The following is a 20,835-nucleotide window of genomic DNA, read 5'->3' on the forward strand; positions in this document are numbered from 1 at the left end:
CAGGAGGTAAGAATGTACCCAAGGCAGTCCAGCACTGATCTCATGCTTCCCAATCCCATCCCCAGTGCATTCCAAGTTCCAGAGCTTTTAACTTCATCAAAGGACAGGTAACCACGGAGTGATCAAGCAAAACTCCATTCACAAGAGAGTTTATACGAGGGAAATAAGTATCTCTTTCTAAAGAGCAGATAATAGAAAATGGAGTTATCTGGAAATTATGAGAGGGATATTAATTTAGGAGTGCGTTAATGATAACAAAAACTAGGTTTAAGTTTTAGTAAATGGATTATCTTAAGATTTTGTTTTGAGGTTTTTTTTTTTAATAAGGCTAAAGAATACTACTTTAAATTTGCTAAATATTATATGATCTAAAAAGCTAAACTAAAAAAGAATTTATTTGGCACATTTAAAGACTGAAGTTAATTTTTTATGCTTAAAATATATTCTCAAATAAATCTTACTAAGCAGAGAGAACTTTCAGTTCTCAGGAAAACATTTCTATTATAACAACTTTATATCAGCTCTACAGACTACTGGAAAGTAACAACTTCCTCCTTTCCTCACTGACAAAATGGTAGGTAATGTGAATCATCAGTCTCATGCATAAGATATAAATATAGTGAAATTAATTTGGTTAAGTACTTTGATGAGCCTCAGAGGAAAGCACTGTATTATGTATCATGCACTCACAGCAGTTTTTGCTACATTTGCCACCATCACCTTATTCTTTCTTCACCCTCCCTACCTCAATTCCTCAGTTCCTGACAACAGCAATTCAAAGGTTTAATCTACAAGTAGCACCAGAAACTGACTGCCCATTCTTTTAAAAAAAAAAAAAATTTTTTTTTAAATTTATTTATTCAGAGAGAGAGAGAGACTGAGAGGCAGACACACAGGCAGAGGGAGAAGCGGGCTCCATGCAGGGAGCCTGATGAGGGACTCGATCCTGGGTCTCCAGGATCAGACCCCGGGCTGCAGGTGGCGCTAAACCACTGCGCCACCAGGGGTGCCCTGACTGCCCATTCTTTATAGAAGACCCACTATAACTAGAAGTCAATGCATGACTGGAATCAATATTCAAAAACCTAATGAAGAATAGCAATGATTTGACAACAAATGACAGATAATCTAAACATAATATATATCTGACCATAAAATGTGTTTTGTATTTCTCCATGAATATGAGAGTGTTGGACATACTACAAATTCACCTAACTTTAGAATGAAAGTACTTCAAAATATCACCTAATCAAGAAGAAGTGGAAAATTACTTGTCTTCCTTATCCTCATTAACACAGACTGGGCAAAAATGCCCAGACAGAATCATGCTATCTTCTTATGAATTGCTTTGTCATTCCACACACATTTCTTGAGGATACACGTAGTACCAATGATAAGCAATAAGAATACAAGAACGAGGAAGATTATTGTTAGTTCCTTACCACAGAGAACTAACAAGCAAGAAGGACCAAGTAAGATCTAAGTGAAATACTACAAAAGCATATGACAAGGCACTAACGTATCTGGAGCATACTCAAGTTCACACCATATTTGATTCAGTTTAAGAGACTGGTCCTACAGCTGCATTAGATAGAAAGTAAATTTATTTTGATTAGAGCAATTTTAATTTAATAGCTGTGTTTATATGACCCTGGTCTATTTGGGGACCATCTCCAAGATATTTTTATCCATAATGGCATCCACACAAGTCATTCTTCTTAATAGTTTATTGTTTATCTTTACTTTGAATTCAATTTTGAAAGCAGTGTTTTCAGTCCAGCTAGTCTAGGTTATGTTGCAATAACAAAGTCCTCCAGAATCTCATAGGCTTAGCAAAATAAGTTCATTTCTTAGTCACAGAAGTTGAGAAAGTGAAAGGGGAATTTCCTTACTCACTGGCCCTGGCTGAAGAGAGCTCTATGTTAAAAAGTGAAACCTACATAACCAAGGTAAAGAAAAACAAAATATGATAAATGTGCTCTGGTTCTTAACACTCCTGCTCAGAGGTTATATATTTTGCTCCCACTCACATTTTGTTGGGGGAAAAAAGGAAAGTAAATACATTCAGTGGACAAAGGACTGTGTACTTCTAAATGCCAACAAGAACTGGAGATACTTAACTGGTTTGGTTAAGTACTTTGATGAGCCTCAGAGGAAAGCACTGTATTATGTATCATGCACTCACAGCAGTTTTTGCTACATTTGCCACCATCACCTTATTCTTTCTTCACCCTCCCTACCTCAATTCCTCAGTTCCTGACAACAGCAATTCAAAGGTTTAATCTACAAGTAGCACCAGAAACTGCTAGTGCAGTTTAGACCACACCAGACTAAAAAGACCAGTGTTTGATATTTAAACTGCTCATATTTCCTGTCTCAATATTGTGGAAATATGGAAAATAATGAGAATTCTACCAAAGCTAAAAACATGAAGAAAGAGCTCAAAGGACATCTATGTGTCCTCTGATCTCAGAAAAGCAGAGAGAAAGCACAAATGACAAAAATGTTTAACTGTAAGAAATTAATGAACCTCCTTTATGGAAAAATTTCAGGCAATGAGCTATTACTCTAAATTCTAGAAATATACTTCCAAATAGCAGGGGCAAACAATGTTATCTCAAAAATAAGCATGCACATTTTAGATAATTATTTTCTAATTAAACAAGGTCCATCTGACTTTTAAATCTTAAAACTGACCTATATAATATACTCAGTTTTCATTGTGGAGTGGCTTATTCTCTCATTTTTATTTTTTTTAAAGATGTATTTATTTGGGAGAGAGAAAACAAGAGACAGAGCATGAGTGGAAAGGGAGGAGCAGAGGGAGAAGGGAGAAATAGACTTTCTGCTGAGTAGGGAGCCTAGAAGGAGAAGGGGGGAGCAGCTTGATCCCAGAACCCTGGGATCATGACCTGACCGGAAGGCAGACGCTTAACTGACTGAGCCACCTAGGCGCCCCTCATTTTGATTTTTAAAAATGCATCCTAAATGAATTATTATAATGTAATTCAAGAAGAGACCCTTAATCCCAAAACTGCTTTCCTGTATTTCTGTAATGTAATTAAAATTATAATCTTATTTCACCATAAACTGTTTTTAACTTAAGAATAATTATCTAATTGAAACCTTACTTAATAGGGCACCTGGGTAGCTTAGTCAGTTAAGCATCTGCCTCTGGCTCAGATCATAATCCCGGAGTCCCACATCAGGCTCCCTGCTCAGTGAGGAGTCTTTTTTTCCCTCTGACCTCTCATGCTTCCTCTCTCAAATAAATAAATAAAATATTTTTTAAAAGAAATCTTACCTTATCATTCCTGATGACTGAAATTGGACTTCATCAAATTAAAAAACCTTTGCTTGTCCGAGGACATCATTAAGAAAATGAAAGGTAAGGCAGACATTGGGAGAAAGCATTCACAAGACACACATCTTATGACCCACAGCTGAAACACAAGAATTCTTACAACTCAATAATAACACCAAAAAAAGGATCTGAACTGAGATCTCACAAAAGAATATAGACAAATGACCAATAAGTGTATGAATATATGTTTGACACATTCAGCCAGCAGGGAAATTCAGCTTCTTATAAAGTTCAACATATACATATCATTCTAACTAGCAATCCCACTTCTAAGCCACTTACCCAAGAGAACTGAAACAATGTTTACACCAAGACCTATATACCAGTATCCACAGCCACAGACTGGAAACCACCCAAACGTCTACCAACTGTACTACATCCATGATGGAACACTATACAACAACAAAAAGGAACAGGTGAGTACAGTAATATAAACTGCTAGACTTTGAGTTAAACTCAGAAAGAAAAAGAAGACTCTGTTTAGAAGAAAACATAGGGTTAAATCTTCATAACCTGGGATTTGGCAAAGAAGTCTTAGATAAGACCCCAAAGCAAAAACAACAAAAGAAAAAGTAGACCTTTTAATGTTCACCAAAATTGAAAACTTTTTCACTTCAAAGTTCCTTATCAAGAAAGTGAAAAGACAACACAGGATGGGGGAAAATATTTACAAATCATTTTTCTGGTATGGAACCTGTATCTAGACACATAAAAAACTCTTACAATTCAATAATAAAGAGACAATCCAATTATGAATGAACAAAGGACATAAACAGGCATTTCTCTAAAAAACACAAACGGCCAAAAGGAATATGAAAAGACGCTCAACATTATGCACAAAGGGATGCCTGGGTGGCTTAGCAGTTGAGCATCTGCCTTTGGCTCAGGGCCAGGGATCCTGGAGTCCAGGGATCGAGTCCCAATCGGTCTCAGTGCATGGAGCCTGCTTCTCCCTCTGCCTATGTCTCTGCCTCTCTGTGTGTCTCTCATGAATAAATAAATAAAACCTTTAAAATATATATATATATATATATATATATATATGCTTTCTTTAAAAAAACACATTAGGCAAAAAAAAAAAAAAAAAAAAAAAAGTTCTGGCAGAGAGTAGGCATTTTATTGAGTAGGTAGACAAGTCTGTAACACTTGGAAACAGTGCAAAATAAAGCAGACAAGGTTCCTGTGTTTCTCTTCAGGAAAGAGTAGGGAAGAGTATACAGAGATGATGAACAAATATATGATTTATCAAATATATAATTTCAGGCAATAGGTGCTATTAAGTAAAATGAAACAGGTTAGAGAAACCAGACAAGCAGGGCAGGGCAAGAAATTATGACAGTATTGTCAGGCAAAAGTACAGGATTAACATTATACATGAAAATCTGGGGGAAAAAGTGTTCCAGGCAAAAGGAACAAATACATAGACTCTGATAAAGAAACAAGTTTGACTCATTCCAGAGACAAAAAGGCCAGTGTAGCTAGAACATGAAGAAAGGGAGAGAATGACAGCCATGAAATCCACAATGTAGGTGGGAGTCTAACCTAGATCAAGTAGGGCCCTGCCTGATAAGGATTTAAGGTGTCATTTAAGTGTAATGAGAATTCTTTGTGGAACATTTTAATCAGGCCAAGGCTGTGATCTGATCAGGGCATTTAACCTGTGCAAGTGCACAGGGCCCCACACTTGGTTTAATGTTTTGCTGTCACTATCCTAAAATTCTTAATAATCTTAACTTTTAGCATGTATTTTGTAAACAAAGTCCAACGGGACAATGGAGCATGTTGCGAGAGAAGAGATATCTTGGGTGGCAGGCAGCACATGCACACACAATAAAATCAGAAATGGAAAAAAAAAAGTTTATAGACAGCTGTTGAAAATATTATAAGAATACTTGGTTTCCCTCCCCCCGCCCCGAAACAGTATTAAAGTATCCTTTAAAAGCAAAATGAGATATCTCAAAGAATGTTAATCATTATCCGATATTTGAACGGGTCCAAATTCAAAACCCAACTCATGTTTACTTCCTCCTCTCTCTGACTCACCCTGCCTACTGCACCTCACCACTTGGTACCTCTCCGGGAATGGCACCCAGTCGCTGTGATGAGGCCTGAAGTGCCATGTCCATAATAGGGAACTTCTCTGACACAAAATATGATTAAGAGTCAACATCTGACTCAAGCTGGTCACTGAATTTTACCTATCTCAGAGTTTAAAAACCAGAGTGGACTAGAAGCCAAGACACATCAATATGAATGGGGGATTCTAGACTGAAGGTTCACAAACCTATGCTATGCTGAAGTCCCCAGAGCTGGCTTGGTTCTCACATCTCAATTCTGGGTTTTCCTTAATGGCTAAGTTTCTGACTCAACCATCTGACATGCACTGACGATTTCATACTGTTATAACCTCATAACATTTGTCTGACTCTTAGAAGGCTCCTCTAATATGTAAATATTATCAGTCTTTTTAGTCTAGCCGATCCTACTACCACTCATGATCCAGAATTCCTATCTTGCTTCCAGTTTTCTACTTCTCCAATCAAATCTACTCAACACAGAGTGGATTATTCTTCCTTTAACAGGTTCGATGGCTTCCATACATCCAAATCACTGGCTACAGTATTTTTTATCACACAGAATTTGGTAAGAACAGAGAGGTAATTTTATGAGTTCAATCACTATTCTTAGAAGGTTTTAACCATAAGATTTAATATGAGATTAATGATATTTAAATAATAAAATTAAATCATTTGGGATAAACTATAAAAATTATGGAAAACTCAACTGTTTGATTTCCAAAAATGTAACATGAACAATTTTCCCACTTGAGATAAGAGCATTCATATCAATTTTATTACTTAAAATACTCCATCAGTTTATATTAAACCTTCAAATCATTGTTTCAGACCAAGTATATCACTATTTTGATGCTTTACAGATTTTTTTTTGCTTTACAGATTTTTAAATCCTGTTTTATTCACCAATGTATAAATGTAAATGCCTAGCAAGTATCTTGAACAAAATAGGCACAATTAATACTTAGTAATAAATGTTTGAAAATAAATAGGAACAGATATCTAACAAGCTTGCTATATAATCCTAATAGACAAAAAATATTCAGTATGTTATCACAGTATGTTATCAGTATGACATTCAGCAGTCAAAATCCAAGTTTTCTAACTCGAATGTTTTCCTAAAAAAGAGGCCACACTGGAAACTATAGGGCACATAGATCATGTCATGGCTATTCATACCTATTGTCACCACAGAGTTCATATCCACATTAGTCAATCACTCATTCAGCATTTATTACCAAATACCTACTATGATGTACAAGGTTATGTAATATAGGTAGAGACTCTAAAAAGAGATATATCTCAAGAAAATATGAAGTTTACTAAGATATACATGTAAACAGGCATTAATAATTTAAAATGGTACCTGAGTTTCTTAAGGTATAAAATGATGGTAATAATTCCTCACAAGATCATCATGAGGATTGAATGAGTTACAATAGCAGCTCATAAGTGCTCTGTGTTTGTAATAGTACAACTAAATATAAAAAATGGTTAATAATTTTTAAAAGTCAGTATCTACTTTAGTGACTAGTGCATTGTAGGGTGTTCAATAAATGTTCAAAATTTGTCAAAGTACAGAGAAGGTCCTCAGAGGATATGCTATGATTTGGATCTTGAAAATGGTAGAAATACTCCAATGTAAAGAGTGTAAGGTGTTCTCCCAATAAAAGTGGAATTCTGAAGTTTTCCAAAGACATACATATTTGGGAGCATGATGAGAATTTCAGTTCAGTTATTTCCTCCTCCTTGGTTTTTAATATTTTTTAATTTTTTAAATTTCTTTCAAAGATTTTTACTTATTTATTCATAGAGAGAGAGAGAGAGGCAGAGACATAGGCAGAGGGAAAAGCAGACTCCATGCAGGAAGCCCGATGTGGGACTCGATCCTGGGACTCCAGAATCATGCCCTGAGCCAAAGGCAGATACTCAACCACTAAGCCACCCAGGCGTCCTTTATTTCCAACTTAGATTATATGTTACCATTAGATGCATTCTAAAATCTTCCATGGTTCACTAAATACCTGAAATCAAATGATCCAGGCTGATATTAAGATGCTTACAATATGGAACTAATTTATCTTTCTAATATTATCTTGTTACAATTCACTATAAGACTTTCCCATTAAAAAAAAAAAAGACTTTCCCATTAAATTGTACTATGTACTCCATTTTTAAAAAGATACTATCTTCTCAGTCCTCCTAACCTTTATTCTACTCTCCGCACTCAAATATATAAAAATAACTCTTCATCCTTCAAGAATCATCTAAATCTCCACCCTCTCCATAAAATAATCTTTGTTCCCTCCAATATGCTCTCTCCTCCTCTATGTCCTCATGGCACTTCAATACAGTATGATCTTGCTGAGCCTTCTCTCTTAGTTGTCTTAGCTTCCTGTGCAAACATAGTTGACCATCTGCCCAAACTTACCCCCTCTTCTTCCTACTGAAGAGGATCCAATTTTCTTTGGGAAGCAAGGTGCACAGACCTAGGGAATAAATTGTGATTGGTCCTATTTTTGATAATCCCATTCCCATTTGCCAGTGATTAACCTACTTCTGAAAAATGAATTCTTTTTTTTTTTTAGTATCAGAAAGAGAGAGTCTTGGTGGGGGAGGGAACAGATGGGAGGAAGAGAAGTAGACCCCCAATGAGTATGGAGCCCAATGTGGGACTCAATATCATGACTCTGAGATCATGACCTGAACCAAAATCAAGAGTTGGATGCTCAACTGAGCCACCCAGGCACCCCTGAAAAATGACAAGTCCTCCAGAAAAGATTTTTCCTCTTAAAAAATATCCTAAGAAAAGAGTCCCCTTTCATAACCTTCTTTCCTGTTTTGGGTATTGATGGGAAAGTATGATTTTTGGAGCTGCTGCAACAACCCTAAAACTAAGAGGAAAAGCTAACGTGTTGGCCTATCCTCTACTTATTGCTGAAACTCGAGTCAATCCTGTAACCTCATATATACTTTCTATTAATAAGTATTTATTGTTTAAGCAATTAATAGTAAGGTGTTCTGTTATTTGCAAGTGACTATATCCCAGATAATACAGCATCTTATTCCAATTCAAGAAAAGGGGCAAAAGGCACAAAGATATTTGACACTCAGGAAGTACAAATTAAAATCATTCTGACTGGGACGCCTAGGTGGCTCAATGGTTTGGTGCCTGCCTTCAGCCCAGGGCTTGATCCTGGAGTCCCAGGATTGAGTCCCACATCAGGCTCCCTGCATGGAGCCTGCTTCTCCCTGTGCCTATGTCTCTCTCTCTGTCTCTGTCTCCGTCTCTCTCTCTCTGTGTCTCTCATGAATAAATATTTTTTTTAAAAAAATATCATTCTGACCTATCCCTACACACCCACTAGAACAGCTAAAATGAAAGAAAGTGGCAACACTAAATGCTGGCACAGATGCAGAGAAATTAGATCTCTCATATACTACAGTAGGAATAGAAAATGATATAACTCTAGAAAATAGTATGACAGTTTCTTTAGAAAACTAAGCATACTCTTTTTTTAAAATTTAAATTCAGTGCTTGCTTTGGCAGCACATATACTAAATTTAAATTCAATTTGCCAACAAATAGTATAACACCCAGTGCTCATCCCATCAAGTGCCCTCCTCAGAAACATACTCTTAACATATGATCCAGCAGTCACACTCCAGAGCATTTATCTCTGAGAAATGATAACTCATAACCACATAAAAACTTGCATATAAATATTCACAGAAGATTTAACTCTAATAGTCAGAAACTGGAAAAAAAACAAAATGTTCATCAATTGGTGAATGGCTAAATCATGGTATATCAATACCATGAAATACTAATCAGCAATTAAAAAAAAAAAACAAAAACAAAAAACTGAAAGGCATTGTGCAGAATGGAAAACAGAGCCAATAAAAAAAAAAAATCACATACTGTATGATTCCAGCATTCTCAAAATGACAAATTCATACAGACAGAAAACAGAGTAGTGGTTGCTAGTTGTTAAGGATGGGTTTTGAGGACTCAACCATATAAAAGTATACCATAAAGAATGAGAGGGATCTTTGTGATAATAGTTCCATATTTTGATTGCAATGGTAGTCACATTAATTTTCAAGTGTGATAAAATGGCACAGAACTATACACACAATATACCAATACTAGTTCCCTGTGTTTGGTATTATACTATATGTCCATAAGGTGTAACCAATGGGAAAAACTAGGTGAAGAATACATGAGATCTTCTTATACTATTTTTGGGACTTCCTCTGAATCTATATTTCAAAATAAAAAATGAAAAATATATAATAGATGCTTCTTATTATAAAGAGTTTTAAAGAGTCAAATATAAGAAAACAATATGATTTTTAAGATCTGTGGTTTACTGGGAAACACAACAATCTAGCAAAGACAACACACTAGAAGGAAGACTTCTTGAGGCACTGATGTAAAAGTTTTATCAACCTATTATGCAAAGATTTATAGATTCAGTAGTATTAGAGATGAGAGTATGTATTTTTTAATAAATATTTTATACTTTTGTGAATATTTTGTATTATTTAGTCTTGGGGTTCTATAGTATACAATTGAGGGATTCCTAGGCCATTCTAGCCAGTGTTAGCTTATAAGAAGAGCTAAAACCTTAACTTCACCTCCTACCCAAATATCAAACACATTTATGTCCCTATAATAAGTCTGACATAGTCTTATCAATCACCATTGACTAATGATGACTAACTCCACTGCAATCAATGGAGAGGAAGATAAGATACAACATAACTGAGTCAGGAGGCTTTATGAATCAAAAAAATGGGTGAAACAAATCCACATGTCTCCAACACACTGAACACCAGCAAAGACATGTTCCACTGCAACTTTTAACGGATAAAGAGATAGTAGTTTTAAGTGAGTAAAAATAGTTTGATCATTTCAAGAGACTCTATTAACATAATCATCAATAAGAATATTCAAAAAAGAAAATTAATTTTGAACTTAAAAAGTTCTTAGAGCAATAAAGAATACCTATGCTTGCCTGTGGGAGATTTATCAGGAAAACAAAGTAGTATAGATACAAAGCTGCTGCACTCACAATTGGAAAGATTTAATTCAATTCTGTACATGCAGAAATATGACCTAAAGGAGTATTTATAATACAGCTGCATATTAGGAGTTTGGTTTTATATTCTAATGTTTATCAAGTATAACTTATACTTTTAGTTATATGACAAATCTTAGTATTTTTATGGTAGGAAATGGTTTTCTGATACAAAACCTCATAACTGATACTCAAGGACCAATAAATGAAATAAAATAACTAAAAGGGAAGGTAAACTCAGAGAGCCAATGTCATGTGGTAGGCCATTTGACCAGCAATTTAGCAACTAAACATTTCCTTCCAGAGTTAAGATTTAAGGGTTCACCTACTAAATTACTAAATTTCCTTTTCTCCAGAAAAACTAGAGCAAACTACAGCACACAAATAAAGTTGTCAACAAACAGGACAAATCCTCATACCCCGCCCAATAGAATTTGCTATGCATTTAGTTCTCTATGACAATACCAATGACTATTGAGTCTTGTCATTTTTCCCCATCCCCACTAACCTGTTCCATCACATCCTTACATCTTCCTACTCTAACTTGAAATGAAAGTCTGAGATTTCAACATCACCTTTCCTTTGCTTTCTGGGTCACGAAATAAACTAAATAACAAACTGCTCATTAGAGTTTGAATGGTCTCAAAGCACTTCATACAGTAAACCTTTGCAATGGTTACTTTACTCATTTTAGAAACAGATGGACCACGAGTACAGAAAATGGAGATCTGCCCTCAGTAATAAGTGATTTAAGGGAGACAAGAATGAAATCTTGGGGCTCTAATTAGTCTTCAGTTCAACTGAAATATTTAATCATACCTTACACTGAAGATAGTAAAATTCCTGTTTTTATTCTTAAAATTGTTTAAAGATTTTATTTGGAAAAGAGAGAGAGAGAATGAGGAGGGGGTGGGGCAGAGGGGGTCTGATATAGAACTTGATCCCAGGACTTTGGGATCATGACCTGAGAAGGCAGACAACCAACTGAGCCACCCAGGCGCCCTATAGCTTTTATTTTTAAATCTCTGTATCAAGTATAAGATTATATAAATAAAATATTTCCAGGTTCCAGGAATTGAGATGTGGACATCTCTGGACCATTATTTTGCCTACTACATATACCATGTCCCTAATAGTTATAAGTTTTAAAAGCACAACTGTAACACACGTCACCCTCAACCATCTCCTATTATTTCTATAAAATAAGAGCAAGGTAAAAGTAAATAGAACAGTTTCATTATTTTCATTTGATAAATGAAGTAACTAAGGCACAGAGTGTAATCTGCCCCATAATCTGTCCCAAGTCAAAATGCTTGCTAATGAGAAATGCAAGAGTAGTCATCAGGTCCCCTAATTCCTATTTTGTTGTACCTTGCAGCAGACCGTAATAGTCTTCAACTACTCTAAAAGCAAAATCTTCCCTATTGCTGGTAAGTCCTTTGTTCATTTTAATCAGTCTGCAATTTAACAAGTCATCAACTGGGTTATTTATCACCTAAAATGACACACACACATACTCATATATATGTGTGTTTATATAAAAATTACATAAGCTGTATAATGTAATAATGTCTGCTTTAATTTTTTCTAAACCAGAATCTTATCTAGGTTAATATGTTACATTTGATTGAATGAACTTAAGTTTTATCCAGTTGAATGCTCACCAACTAAGGCATGCCTTTTGCCATGGCAAAGAAAGAGAAGAAAAGATAAAATTCAATTATGTAACAAAGACTTGCCAAATAGTAAATAACAGGGAATCAGGTGGAAATCTTATTACATATTAAATAATTAATTGAAATTCTAAATTGGGATAAGAAAAAATGAGAACTGTACCTAAGAATTTTTATTAATTCATTTCAATAGCTAACTTTAATTATGGTATTAAATGATACTATGTAAGGTTGCCTAATCTTTCCTACTAAACCAATTTCCTTAAAGACTTCTTAAAAAATCATCACATCTCTATTTTCTCTCATATTTTTCAATAAATATAAAAATATCTGAATCAATATTACAACAGGAATATAATACAATAGGAACATTATATCTGATGTAATTTTTATATTAACATGAGAGCAGTTACCATTTACTGAGCATATACTGCATAGACATTACATGAAGGTACTTTATCCACATTCTCTCATTTAACCCCCTTAACAACTACATGAAGTGCAGTTATTACTGCCACTTTAATAACTAAAATAAGTAACTTGCTCAAAGACTCACATCTTTTTGACTCCAACTGGTATAATACAATGCCACTGAGCCTGAAAAAAATTTTTAAAGTGCTATTTGTTAGATTTAAAGTAGCAGTTTGAATTTGAGGTTTCCAAGTAAGATATATATATATAGTAAGGATCCTTAGTCCTTTGCATGCAAGATAAGTGAAGTCAAGCATTATTTGAAAGTACAGAGATCAAGAAAGAAAGTGACAGGAGCTTTGTTTCTCTAAAATAATGTCACTTGTTCTATTCAGCCTTTCATAATCCGAAAAAGCTGAAGAACTCTTTATCAAGAGAATTTCAGTTACTTCTCTTCCAATAGTCTTTAGAAGGTATTCCACTGATTTCAAGCTTTCAGTGTTCTAAATAGAAAGTCCTTTGCTTAATTTTTCCCCCCTTTATAGGCAACTTATTCTTTCTGCCTGGAAAACTTTAGTATATACATATATATCTTCCTTAGTGTGTCTTTTCTCATCAATACAGCATGGAACTCTATGAGCCTCTTCAATCTCAAGACTTGGGTTTTTCCAGCTTATTGTTTGTTTAATTATTATGATTTCTTCTATCAGTTACTTTTTTCTTTTTCCCTCCTGAAACTCCTATCGCATGTAAGTTTTAAAATAATGTTGACTTCTGGGTCTATTTATCTTTTTCTTTTAAAAAATTGTTTTTATTTACCTTTTGCTTTATGACTTCCTGATTTTGCTCTGTATTTGGGGTTATTTCTCACAAGCGATCTTCTAGGCTACTAATGTGGTCTTTAATTCATCTATTGATTTCTTACTTTGGAAAAAAAATAGATTGTGTTGGCCTCAGGAAGCTTCTTCCCTATTACACTTTAATTTCCCTGAGGGAATGTATTTTTATTTGTTCATTCATGTGTTTATCTAACCCTGACAGCAGTTCTGGGTATGCTGAATGTTCCCTTCTTTGAGAATTTTTCATTTGGTTTACTGAGCTTTCACGTCTAAATGCTTGGTATTCCAATCAGAATTCCACCAGTGTTGCAATACCACACACCTCCATTATCACTGAAATAGTTGGCTGTGGAAGTCAGCGTGCTGTCCCATGCCTTCTGAGGAACCCAGAAATCTCCAAAGGGAACATGCTCTCTGTCCCCTTCTCCCTTGAGAATCACAGAGAATAAGAAGAGATGGGAGTGCAGTATAAATGTAAATAATGTAGCTGCATGGAATTATATAAAGATTAAAGAGATTTCCTTAATATCTTAGAGGTCCCATACTGGAACTTCCACCTAGCTACCTTCTCAAGATCTGTCTCAGTTATATTCATTGGGAAAAGACAGAAACCAATTTGACCTTAATGGGGCAGGGCCACTACCAACACTGCAGGAAAAAAACTGCTGCTATAAATGATTCTTTAATATTGCTAAGTCTTTATACTCAAAATTGTACTATATAAAAGGGTGTGTCTAAATGACCAAAATAAGGCCATCCCTGTCTGCCAGGGTAGAAAGAAGAAAGGTCGGACTCTATAACCTTCTGTATTCCTCCCCATAATGCTCACTCATAGTTTTAAATCTCCAAAATCAGAAAAGCTGTTGGATACCAGTTAGCCAAAATTTAAAAAAAAAAAAAAAAAAAAAAAGACAAATGTCCTCAGGACTCCCAGACTTTATGTCAATTAACTTTGTGAAAGATGGGTCTATAACTTGCTTTTAAAATGAAATTTCAAAAAAAAAAAATGAAATTTCAAAGCACTAGCACTTGGATAATCTTAAAAAAAAATCACATGACATATTCAGAAAAGATGTCATTTATTGTAATTTTTGATGACTTTATATCTGGGAGTAGAAAGAAGCAGGGAGAAATGAAAAAGTTCTAAAGGAAAAAAAAAAAAAAGAAAAAGTTCTAAAGGTAGAAAAAATGTTAATTTGTAAAGTAAATTGTATTTGTTAAATATAATATAAAAATCATAACAGCAACATTAATATAATGAACTATGATCTCTGTCTTAAGTAGTTGGTTTAATTATCCAAGCATTTAAAGTTGATTTTTAAAAATAATCTCAGGCTGTATTTTGTTCTTTTTAATGGTAGTTAAAGAGCATCTAAAAAACACAAAGGATAGACTTTTTGGTTTCTTCATGAGAGACACAGAGAGAGAGAGAGACAGAGACACAGGCAGAGGGAAAAATAGGTTTCCTATGGTGAGTCTGATGTGGAACTCGATCCCAGGACCCTGGGATTATGACCTGAGATTAAGGCAGACACTCAACCACTGAGCCACCAGGGTACCCCAAATTTTTGTTTTTTTTACCTGGAAATCTATGCCTCTTAATCCTCTTTACCCAATTCCGCCCATACACCGACCGACTTCCCTTCTGGTAACCACTAGTTATTTTTTGTATTTATGAGTCTGTTTGTTTTTATTTATTTGTTTTGTTGGGATAGAATTTTAAATTGGCCTTTTAAAAAAAAAGTCAATAAAGGGCAAACAGAAGAAACCAGGAAGTCCATATCACATAGCAGTCAGAATTCAGGTTGAGATCTTAACAATTAATAATAGCTATTACACCTTTCAGAATCAGAAAGGCAGAAAATACAAGGGTTGGTGAGTTTGTGAAGAAAAAGGAACCCTCAGGCCCTGTTGGTAGGAATGTAAATTGGTACAGCTACTCAGAAATCAGTACCAGTACTGGAAATCAGTATGGAAGTTCCTCAAAATTTTGAGAGGTGCCTGGATGGCTCAGTCAGTTAAACATCCAGCTCTTGATTTCAACTTAGGTCATGGTCTCAGAGTATGAGATGGAGTCTTGCATTGGGCTCTGTGCTCAGCAGAGTCTGTTTTTCTCTCTCTTTCCCTTTTTCTCTCTCTCTCCCTCTGCCCCTCCCACTGCTCCTGCTCACTCTCTCATATAAATAAATACATCTTTTTAAAAAATTAAAAATAGAAATACCACATAATCCTGTAATTCTACTACTGGGTATTTACCCAAAGGAAACAAAAACACTACTTCAAAAAGATATATGCACCCTATGTTTATTGCAGCATTATTTATAATAGCCAGGATATGAAAGCAATCCAAGTGTTCACTGACAGATAAATAGATAAAGAACATGTGGTGTACATATATATACAACGGACTATCACTCGGCCATAAATAAGGATGAGATCTTGCCATTGACAACAATAAGGATGGACCTAAAGGGTATCATGCTAAGGGAAATAATCAGACACAGAAAGATGAATATCGTATGATTTCACTTATACGTGCAATCTAAAAAACAAAGCAAACAAATAAACAAAAAGCAGAAACAGATCCGTAAATACAGAGAACAAACTGATGGTTGTCAAAAAGGAAGGGGGTGGGGAGATAAGAAAACTGGGTGAAGGTAGTGGGAGATAGAGGCTTCCAGTTATGGAATGAATAAGTCATGGAGATAAAAGGTACAGCACAGGGAATATAGCCAATGGTATTGCATTGTTAACAGATGGTATCTATACTTGTGATTAGCACGGCATAAAGTATAAACTTGTCTAATCACTATGTTGTGCACCTGAAACTAATGTAACATATGTCAATTATATTTCAATTAAAAAATAGCAATCAATATTTATTTACTGTTCACTATATCAAGTACTCTAAGTACTTTACATGTGTCATCAGCTAATCCTTCCAAGAACCCAAGTATTCTCATTTCACATATAACGAAACAGGGTATTTAAGTGGCCCTGAGTCTCACATATAGTGGGTAACTGGTCAGGTCAGGATATAAGCCCAGAGCAAGTGCTTTGAAGCAACCATCCTGTTGCTTTTCTTAAGCCAGTGATAATGTACCTTGGCTCTATCTTTATAAATATCAAAAGTTCACTATTCTACCTTACATATAGAGATACAATGAATCTGAAAATTATCAGGCCAGCATTCCATCATCTAGGTAAAAACCTTTCAAAAATTAATTCTGCACACTCATCTCTCAAAACCATCAGATTCAAGCTTTCAACCAGTTGTCCCAAAGTAGAAATTTGCCCAATAGTATACATTTCAGAATTCTTTAACTATACTCAAATTCAGAAATTACAATATATAAACTGCCAAAAGCTTTGACATATTTGGTTTCCTAATGGGTTTCTGAAAGCTAATTAAATGTACAAAAGGGTCTATAAACCAATCTTGTTTCCCATAATAACTATTTTAATAGCAGCTGTATCCTCAATTATATTTTGATTATAGTTTGAAGGTGCCTTTTCCCTTCCCTCAACTTTTATAAGACACAAGAACTTAAACAGAAGGAAAGCAGTATGTGCCAAAGTACACTGAGGATCGTGGGGCTGGGGGACTATGGGGATCCATTCTTTAAAAATTCATGTCCTACATCTAGTCTTTTATTTCAACGGAACCTAAATAAAAGGAGCATTTTTATTACATACGTTTGGGAGGGGGATTAAGAGTAGGAGGAAAGTACACTAATTTTGATAAGATATTAAAAGCACTGATCAAATGAAAATTCAGAGAAGTACAGGTAGAAAATAGAAAACTGAAGCTTAAAAAGGATAATAATTTAAGAAGGTAAAAATTATATAAAATTCTATGACTAATAACAAAAGAATCCAATGTATATGACAAGGTAAAGGAAGAAGGAATGAAGATAGGGAAGTTGAAAGTCTAGATTAAGTTAGGATATATATCAAGTTCAATAATAATAATCACATGGTAACTTACCACAAGTAACTTAAGAGGTTTTGTGATGAGAGAGGATATTTATAAGTTCAAGTTTCTCAGGGTAGTTTTATGTAATGACTTAGTCCAGGATGTGGTGTTTTAGTGAAGGACTTAGAAGGAAATAAGAGAATCAACTGAAAATGGAAGATCTCAAAGGTCAAAAAGGACCAGGGTATACAAAAGCTCATGTCAAGGGATGTGGAAGTTACAAAAGATAATGACAGAGAATGTGATAAAGAAGTTGTTATGTGGGCAGCCCTGATGGCACAGCAGTTTAGCGCGGCCTGCAGCCCAGGGCATGATCCTGGAGACCCAGGATCGAGTCCGACATCGGGCTCCCTGCATGGAGCCTGCTTCTCCCTCTGCCTGTGTCTCTGCCCCTCTCTCTGTTTCTCATGAATAAATAAATAAAATCTTAGGGAAAAAAAAAAAAAGAAGTTGTTATGTCAGGCATTGCAATAATTTGAGGGAAAATGAAAAATATACTGGAGGCTGGAATAGATGACTTTGAAGAGGGAAAACATCTTAATAACCACACCACCACTATATCTTTAAAAATGACAAATGTTGGGATCCCTGGGTGGCACAGTGGTTTGGCGCCTGCCTTTGGCCCAAGGCGCGATCCTGGAGACCCGGGATCGAATCCCACATCGGGCTCCCGGTGCATGGAGCCTGCTTCTCCCTCTGCCTGTGTCTCTGCCTCTCTCTCTCTCTCTCTCTCTCTCTCTGTGACTATCATAAATAAATAAAAATTTTTAAAAAAATGACAAATGTATTTGAGTTTTATGATAAAGATAAACATGAAAGATTAAACTTGAAATGAATGTCAACCCAGAAGATAACAATTATGCAAATCAACCTGCCACAGACTAAACAAACATCCACCATCTTGAGGGTAAAGAAATAGATACACCCAAAAGAAACTAAGATTGTCTTCTGAAAGCTTGTTTTAGACTTCAGAATGAAAGGTATACAATAAAGCAAACTCTAATACACACACACACATTTAGATAAATATAAAAGAGAAGGAACTCTTGATTAAATACAATTTCATATCATCTCTAAATTTAAAATGGTTGAAAACTGCAATTTTACTTGAAATTGCTTTTTTTACTAGACTATGGCACATGTTGAACATATTAAGCTTTCCATTACTGTATTTGAACCACTCTATAATACTGATGTTCACTTTTAGCAACATAAAGAAAAAGATTTTGCCTTAGTGCTAGATGACTTTCCTTGAATCAACCTAAAGCATCTGAGTATGTCATCCAATTCAGTAAGAACTTGTATTTTATAATGGCTTTCATTTGATGCTAGGATGGAAAATTTGTATTTCTTTTAGAGAGACTGTAAATTAACTAAATTTATAACAGTAATCCATCAAAATTTAGTTCCAGATCAGTTAGCATTTGACTTGTATTTGGAGAGTTAATGTCATGAATCCCGTTCTTAACCAACTTTATATTGGCATCTCCCTACTTTCCTTTGATGGGAAAAAAATTGCTTCCAAGAATAAGAAGTCATAAAAAGCCTCTACTTATTCTGAGAGAATACTATTCTCAACACAATGAAAAAAGAAAAGAAAAAATGGTAAACCTTTATTTAAAATTTTATACCTGTCAGGTTGATCTTACAATTTAGGTATCATCAAGTAATACTTACCAATACATACATCGATTTTCCCTTTAATAGCAGCTTCATGCAGAGGGGTATAGTTCCAGTTATCCCGGGCATTTGGATCAGCTCCTTGACATAGTAACAGACTCACAACCTCAGCATGGCCAAAAGAACAGGCATTATGAAGTGGGATGAGACCTCCATCATCACGAGCATGGACATTAGCACCCATCTGTAGTAAGTGTTCTACGACATCCTTCCTTCCAAACCCTAAAAAAGAAGGGTAATATACAATGAAGCAATTTTGTAAAAAGAATCATTAATATTCCTTTAATAATATTAGCAAATATGAACACTTGAAATACTGTCTTTAATAGCAAAAAGGGTTAAAAAATTGGCTACCATTCAAATGGATTCCCTCCTATACAGGACTCAGAACTAAGAAAGCTCTCCCTTTAGTCTTTGGGTAGTTCATTCAAAATACATTTCTTCAACACCTTTTATACGTTGGGCAACTTCGCTAGAAATACAAAATGAATGAGACTCCCATCCCCTCATGCTTCACAAGAAAAAATTATGTATACAAAGTCCATCTCTATATTTTAAGAAATAAAGGTTATTTAAATACTCCTGACAACCAAATCTAAAACAAATTACAGCACTTAACATTATACCAGGAAAATCAGAGATGAATGGATACCAGAAATATGTAGTAATAGTTTGGTTACAAGAACTTTGCAAAGGAAGAACTAAAGATAATGCCAAAATATCTATTATTGGGATTCACGGCCAAATGAAAAGTAAAACAATGCCAGCCTGGATTTAGTGAGTCTGAGGAATATGACAAACAAATGGGAATACAGGCATTCAGAAATACAGAACCAGAAAACTGGTAAGAAATATCAAAAGTGTCAGACAGAAAAAATGGGGGGAAAGAGCCAGAACTGATCAGAATCAGTGTATGTACTAGGCAGAGAAAGGTAAAAATTACCAAGAAAGGACAACATTATAGAAGTCAAAGGGCAACAACATCATGCAAAGTCCAGATGATGAGGATTTAGAAGGGTAAAAAAGCCACTGACAATTTTAAATTATAGTACAGTGATGAAATTACAAGCTATACTGCAATGGATTAAAAAGAAAGAGAAAAAAAAAAAAAAAGAAAGAGGACTATAAAAGCATTAGTATTTTTACCTTTAAAGCTAATACCTTTCTTAATGATTCTTTCTTTTCTACTTTAAATTTTATTTGGTCTTATTGTTTAAGTATCACTACCTCCATGCTATTACTTACTGTGTTATATAGTTAGAAAGTGGCATCATAAATAAAACTAAAAGAATAAAATGGTCATATCTTCCTCCATTTTATGCATATAAACTGAGAACAATGAGAAAAATTTAATAAAAAAAAGATTTATTTCAACTCCACACTATCTACAGAAATTCATTCAATCCAAGAAAACAGGCTCTAAGAAAAAGTCTCCCCCCCCCAAAAAAAAAGAAAAAGAAAGAAAGAAAAAGTCTCCAAAGTAAAAGACATCTTTCCATAGATACATTATCAGAAAGTCAGAACTAGGTTTCCATAGAAAATATCCTTCAAATTAAGCTGAAAATTTTGGGTGAAAAGAGGTCAATTATGTATCACTTACTGAAATACCAAAAAGTATAGGATACATGCCAATACAACTATCACCATCTTGTTATTTGTTTTTTAATACTTGCACAACTTTACAGATGTTAGATTCTGTTTATTTCTCCAACTTCAGTGTCCTTCACCCTATC

At 34.8% G+C, this 20,835-nt stretch overlaps 1 protein-coding gene and 1 long non-coding RNA gene across 3 annotated transcripts in view; one reads left to right on the forward strand and one right to left on the reverse strand.

Annotated features, from left to right (window-relative positions):
* Nucleotides 1–20,835, reverse strand: part of TNKS (tankyrase) — a 213,716-nt gene that overhangs the window by 164,778 nt on the left and 28,103 nt on the right. The window contains exon 2 of the mRNA XM_038560211.1: nt 19,100–19,324. Coding sequence (XP_038416139.1) covers nt 19,100–19,324 — 225 coding nt within the window. The remainder of the gene's footprint in view (nt 1–19,099; nt 19,325–20,835) is intronic.
* The window catches only part of LOC111090309, a 72,319-nt gene continuing 51,594 nt past the window's right edge, over nt 111–20,835 (forward strand). For both annotated transcript variants that reach the window (XR_005371540.1, XR_005371541.1), the window contains exons 1-3: nt 111–574; nt 5,947–6,007; nt 11,902–11,953. This is a non-coding gene — a long non-coding RNA (uncharacterized LOC111090309). The remainder of the gene's footprint in view (nt 575–5,946; nt 6,008–11,901; nt 11,954–20,835) is intronic.

The sequence above is a fragment of the Canis lupus genome, chromosome 16 (assembly GCF_011100685.1).
Source record: "Canis lupus familiaris isolate Mischka breed German Shepherd chromosome 16, alternate assembly UU_Cfam_GSD_1.0, whole genome shotgun sequence".
Lineage (NCBI taxonomy): Eukaryota > Metazoa > Chordata > Mammalia > Carnivora > Canidae > Canis > Canis lupus.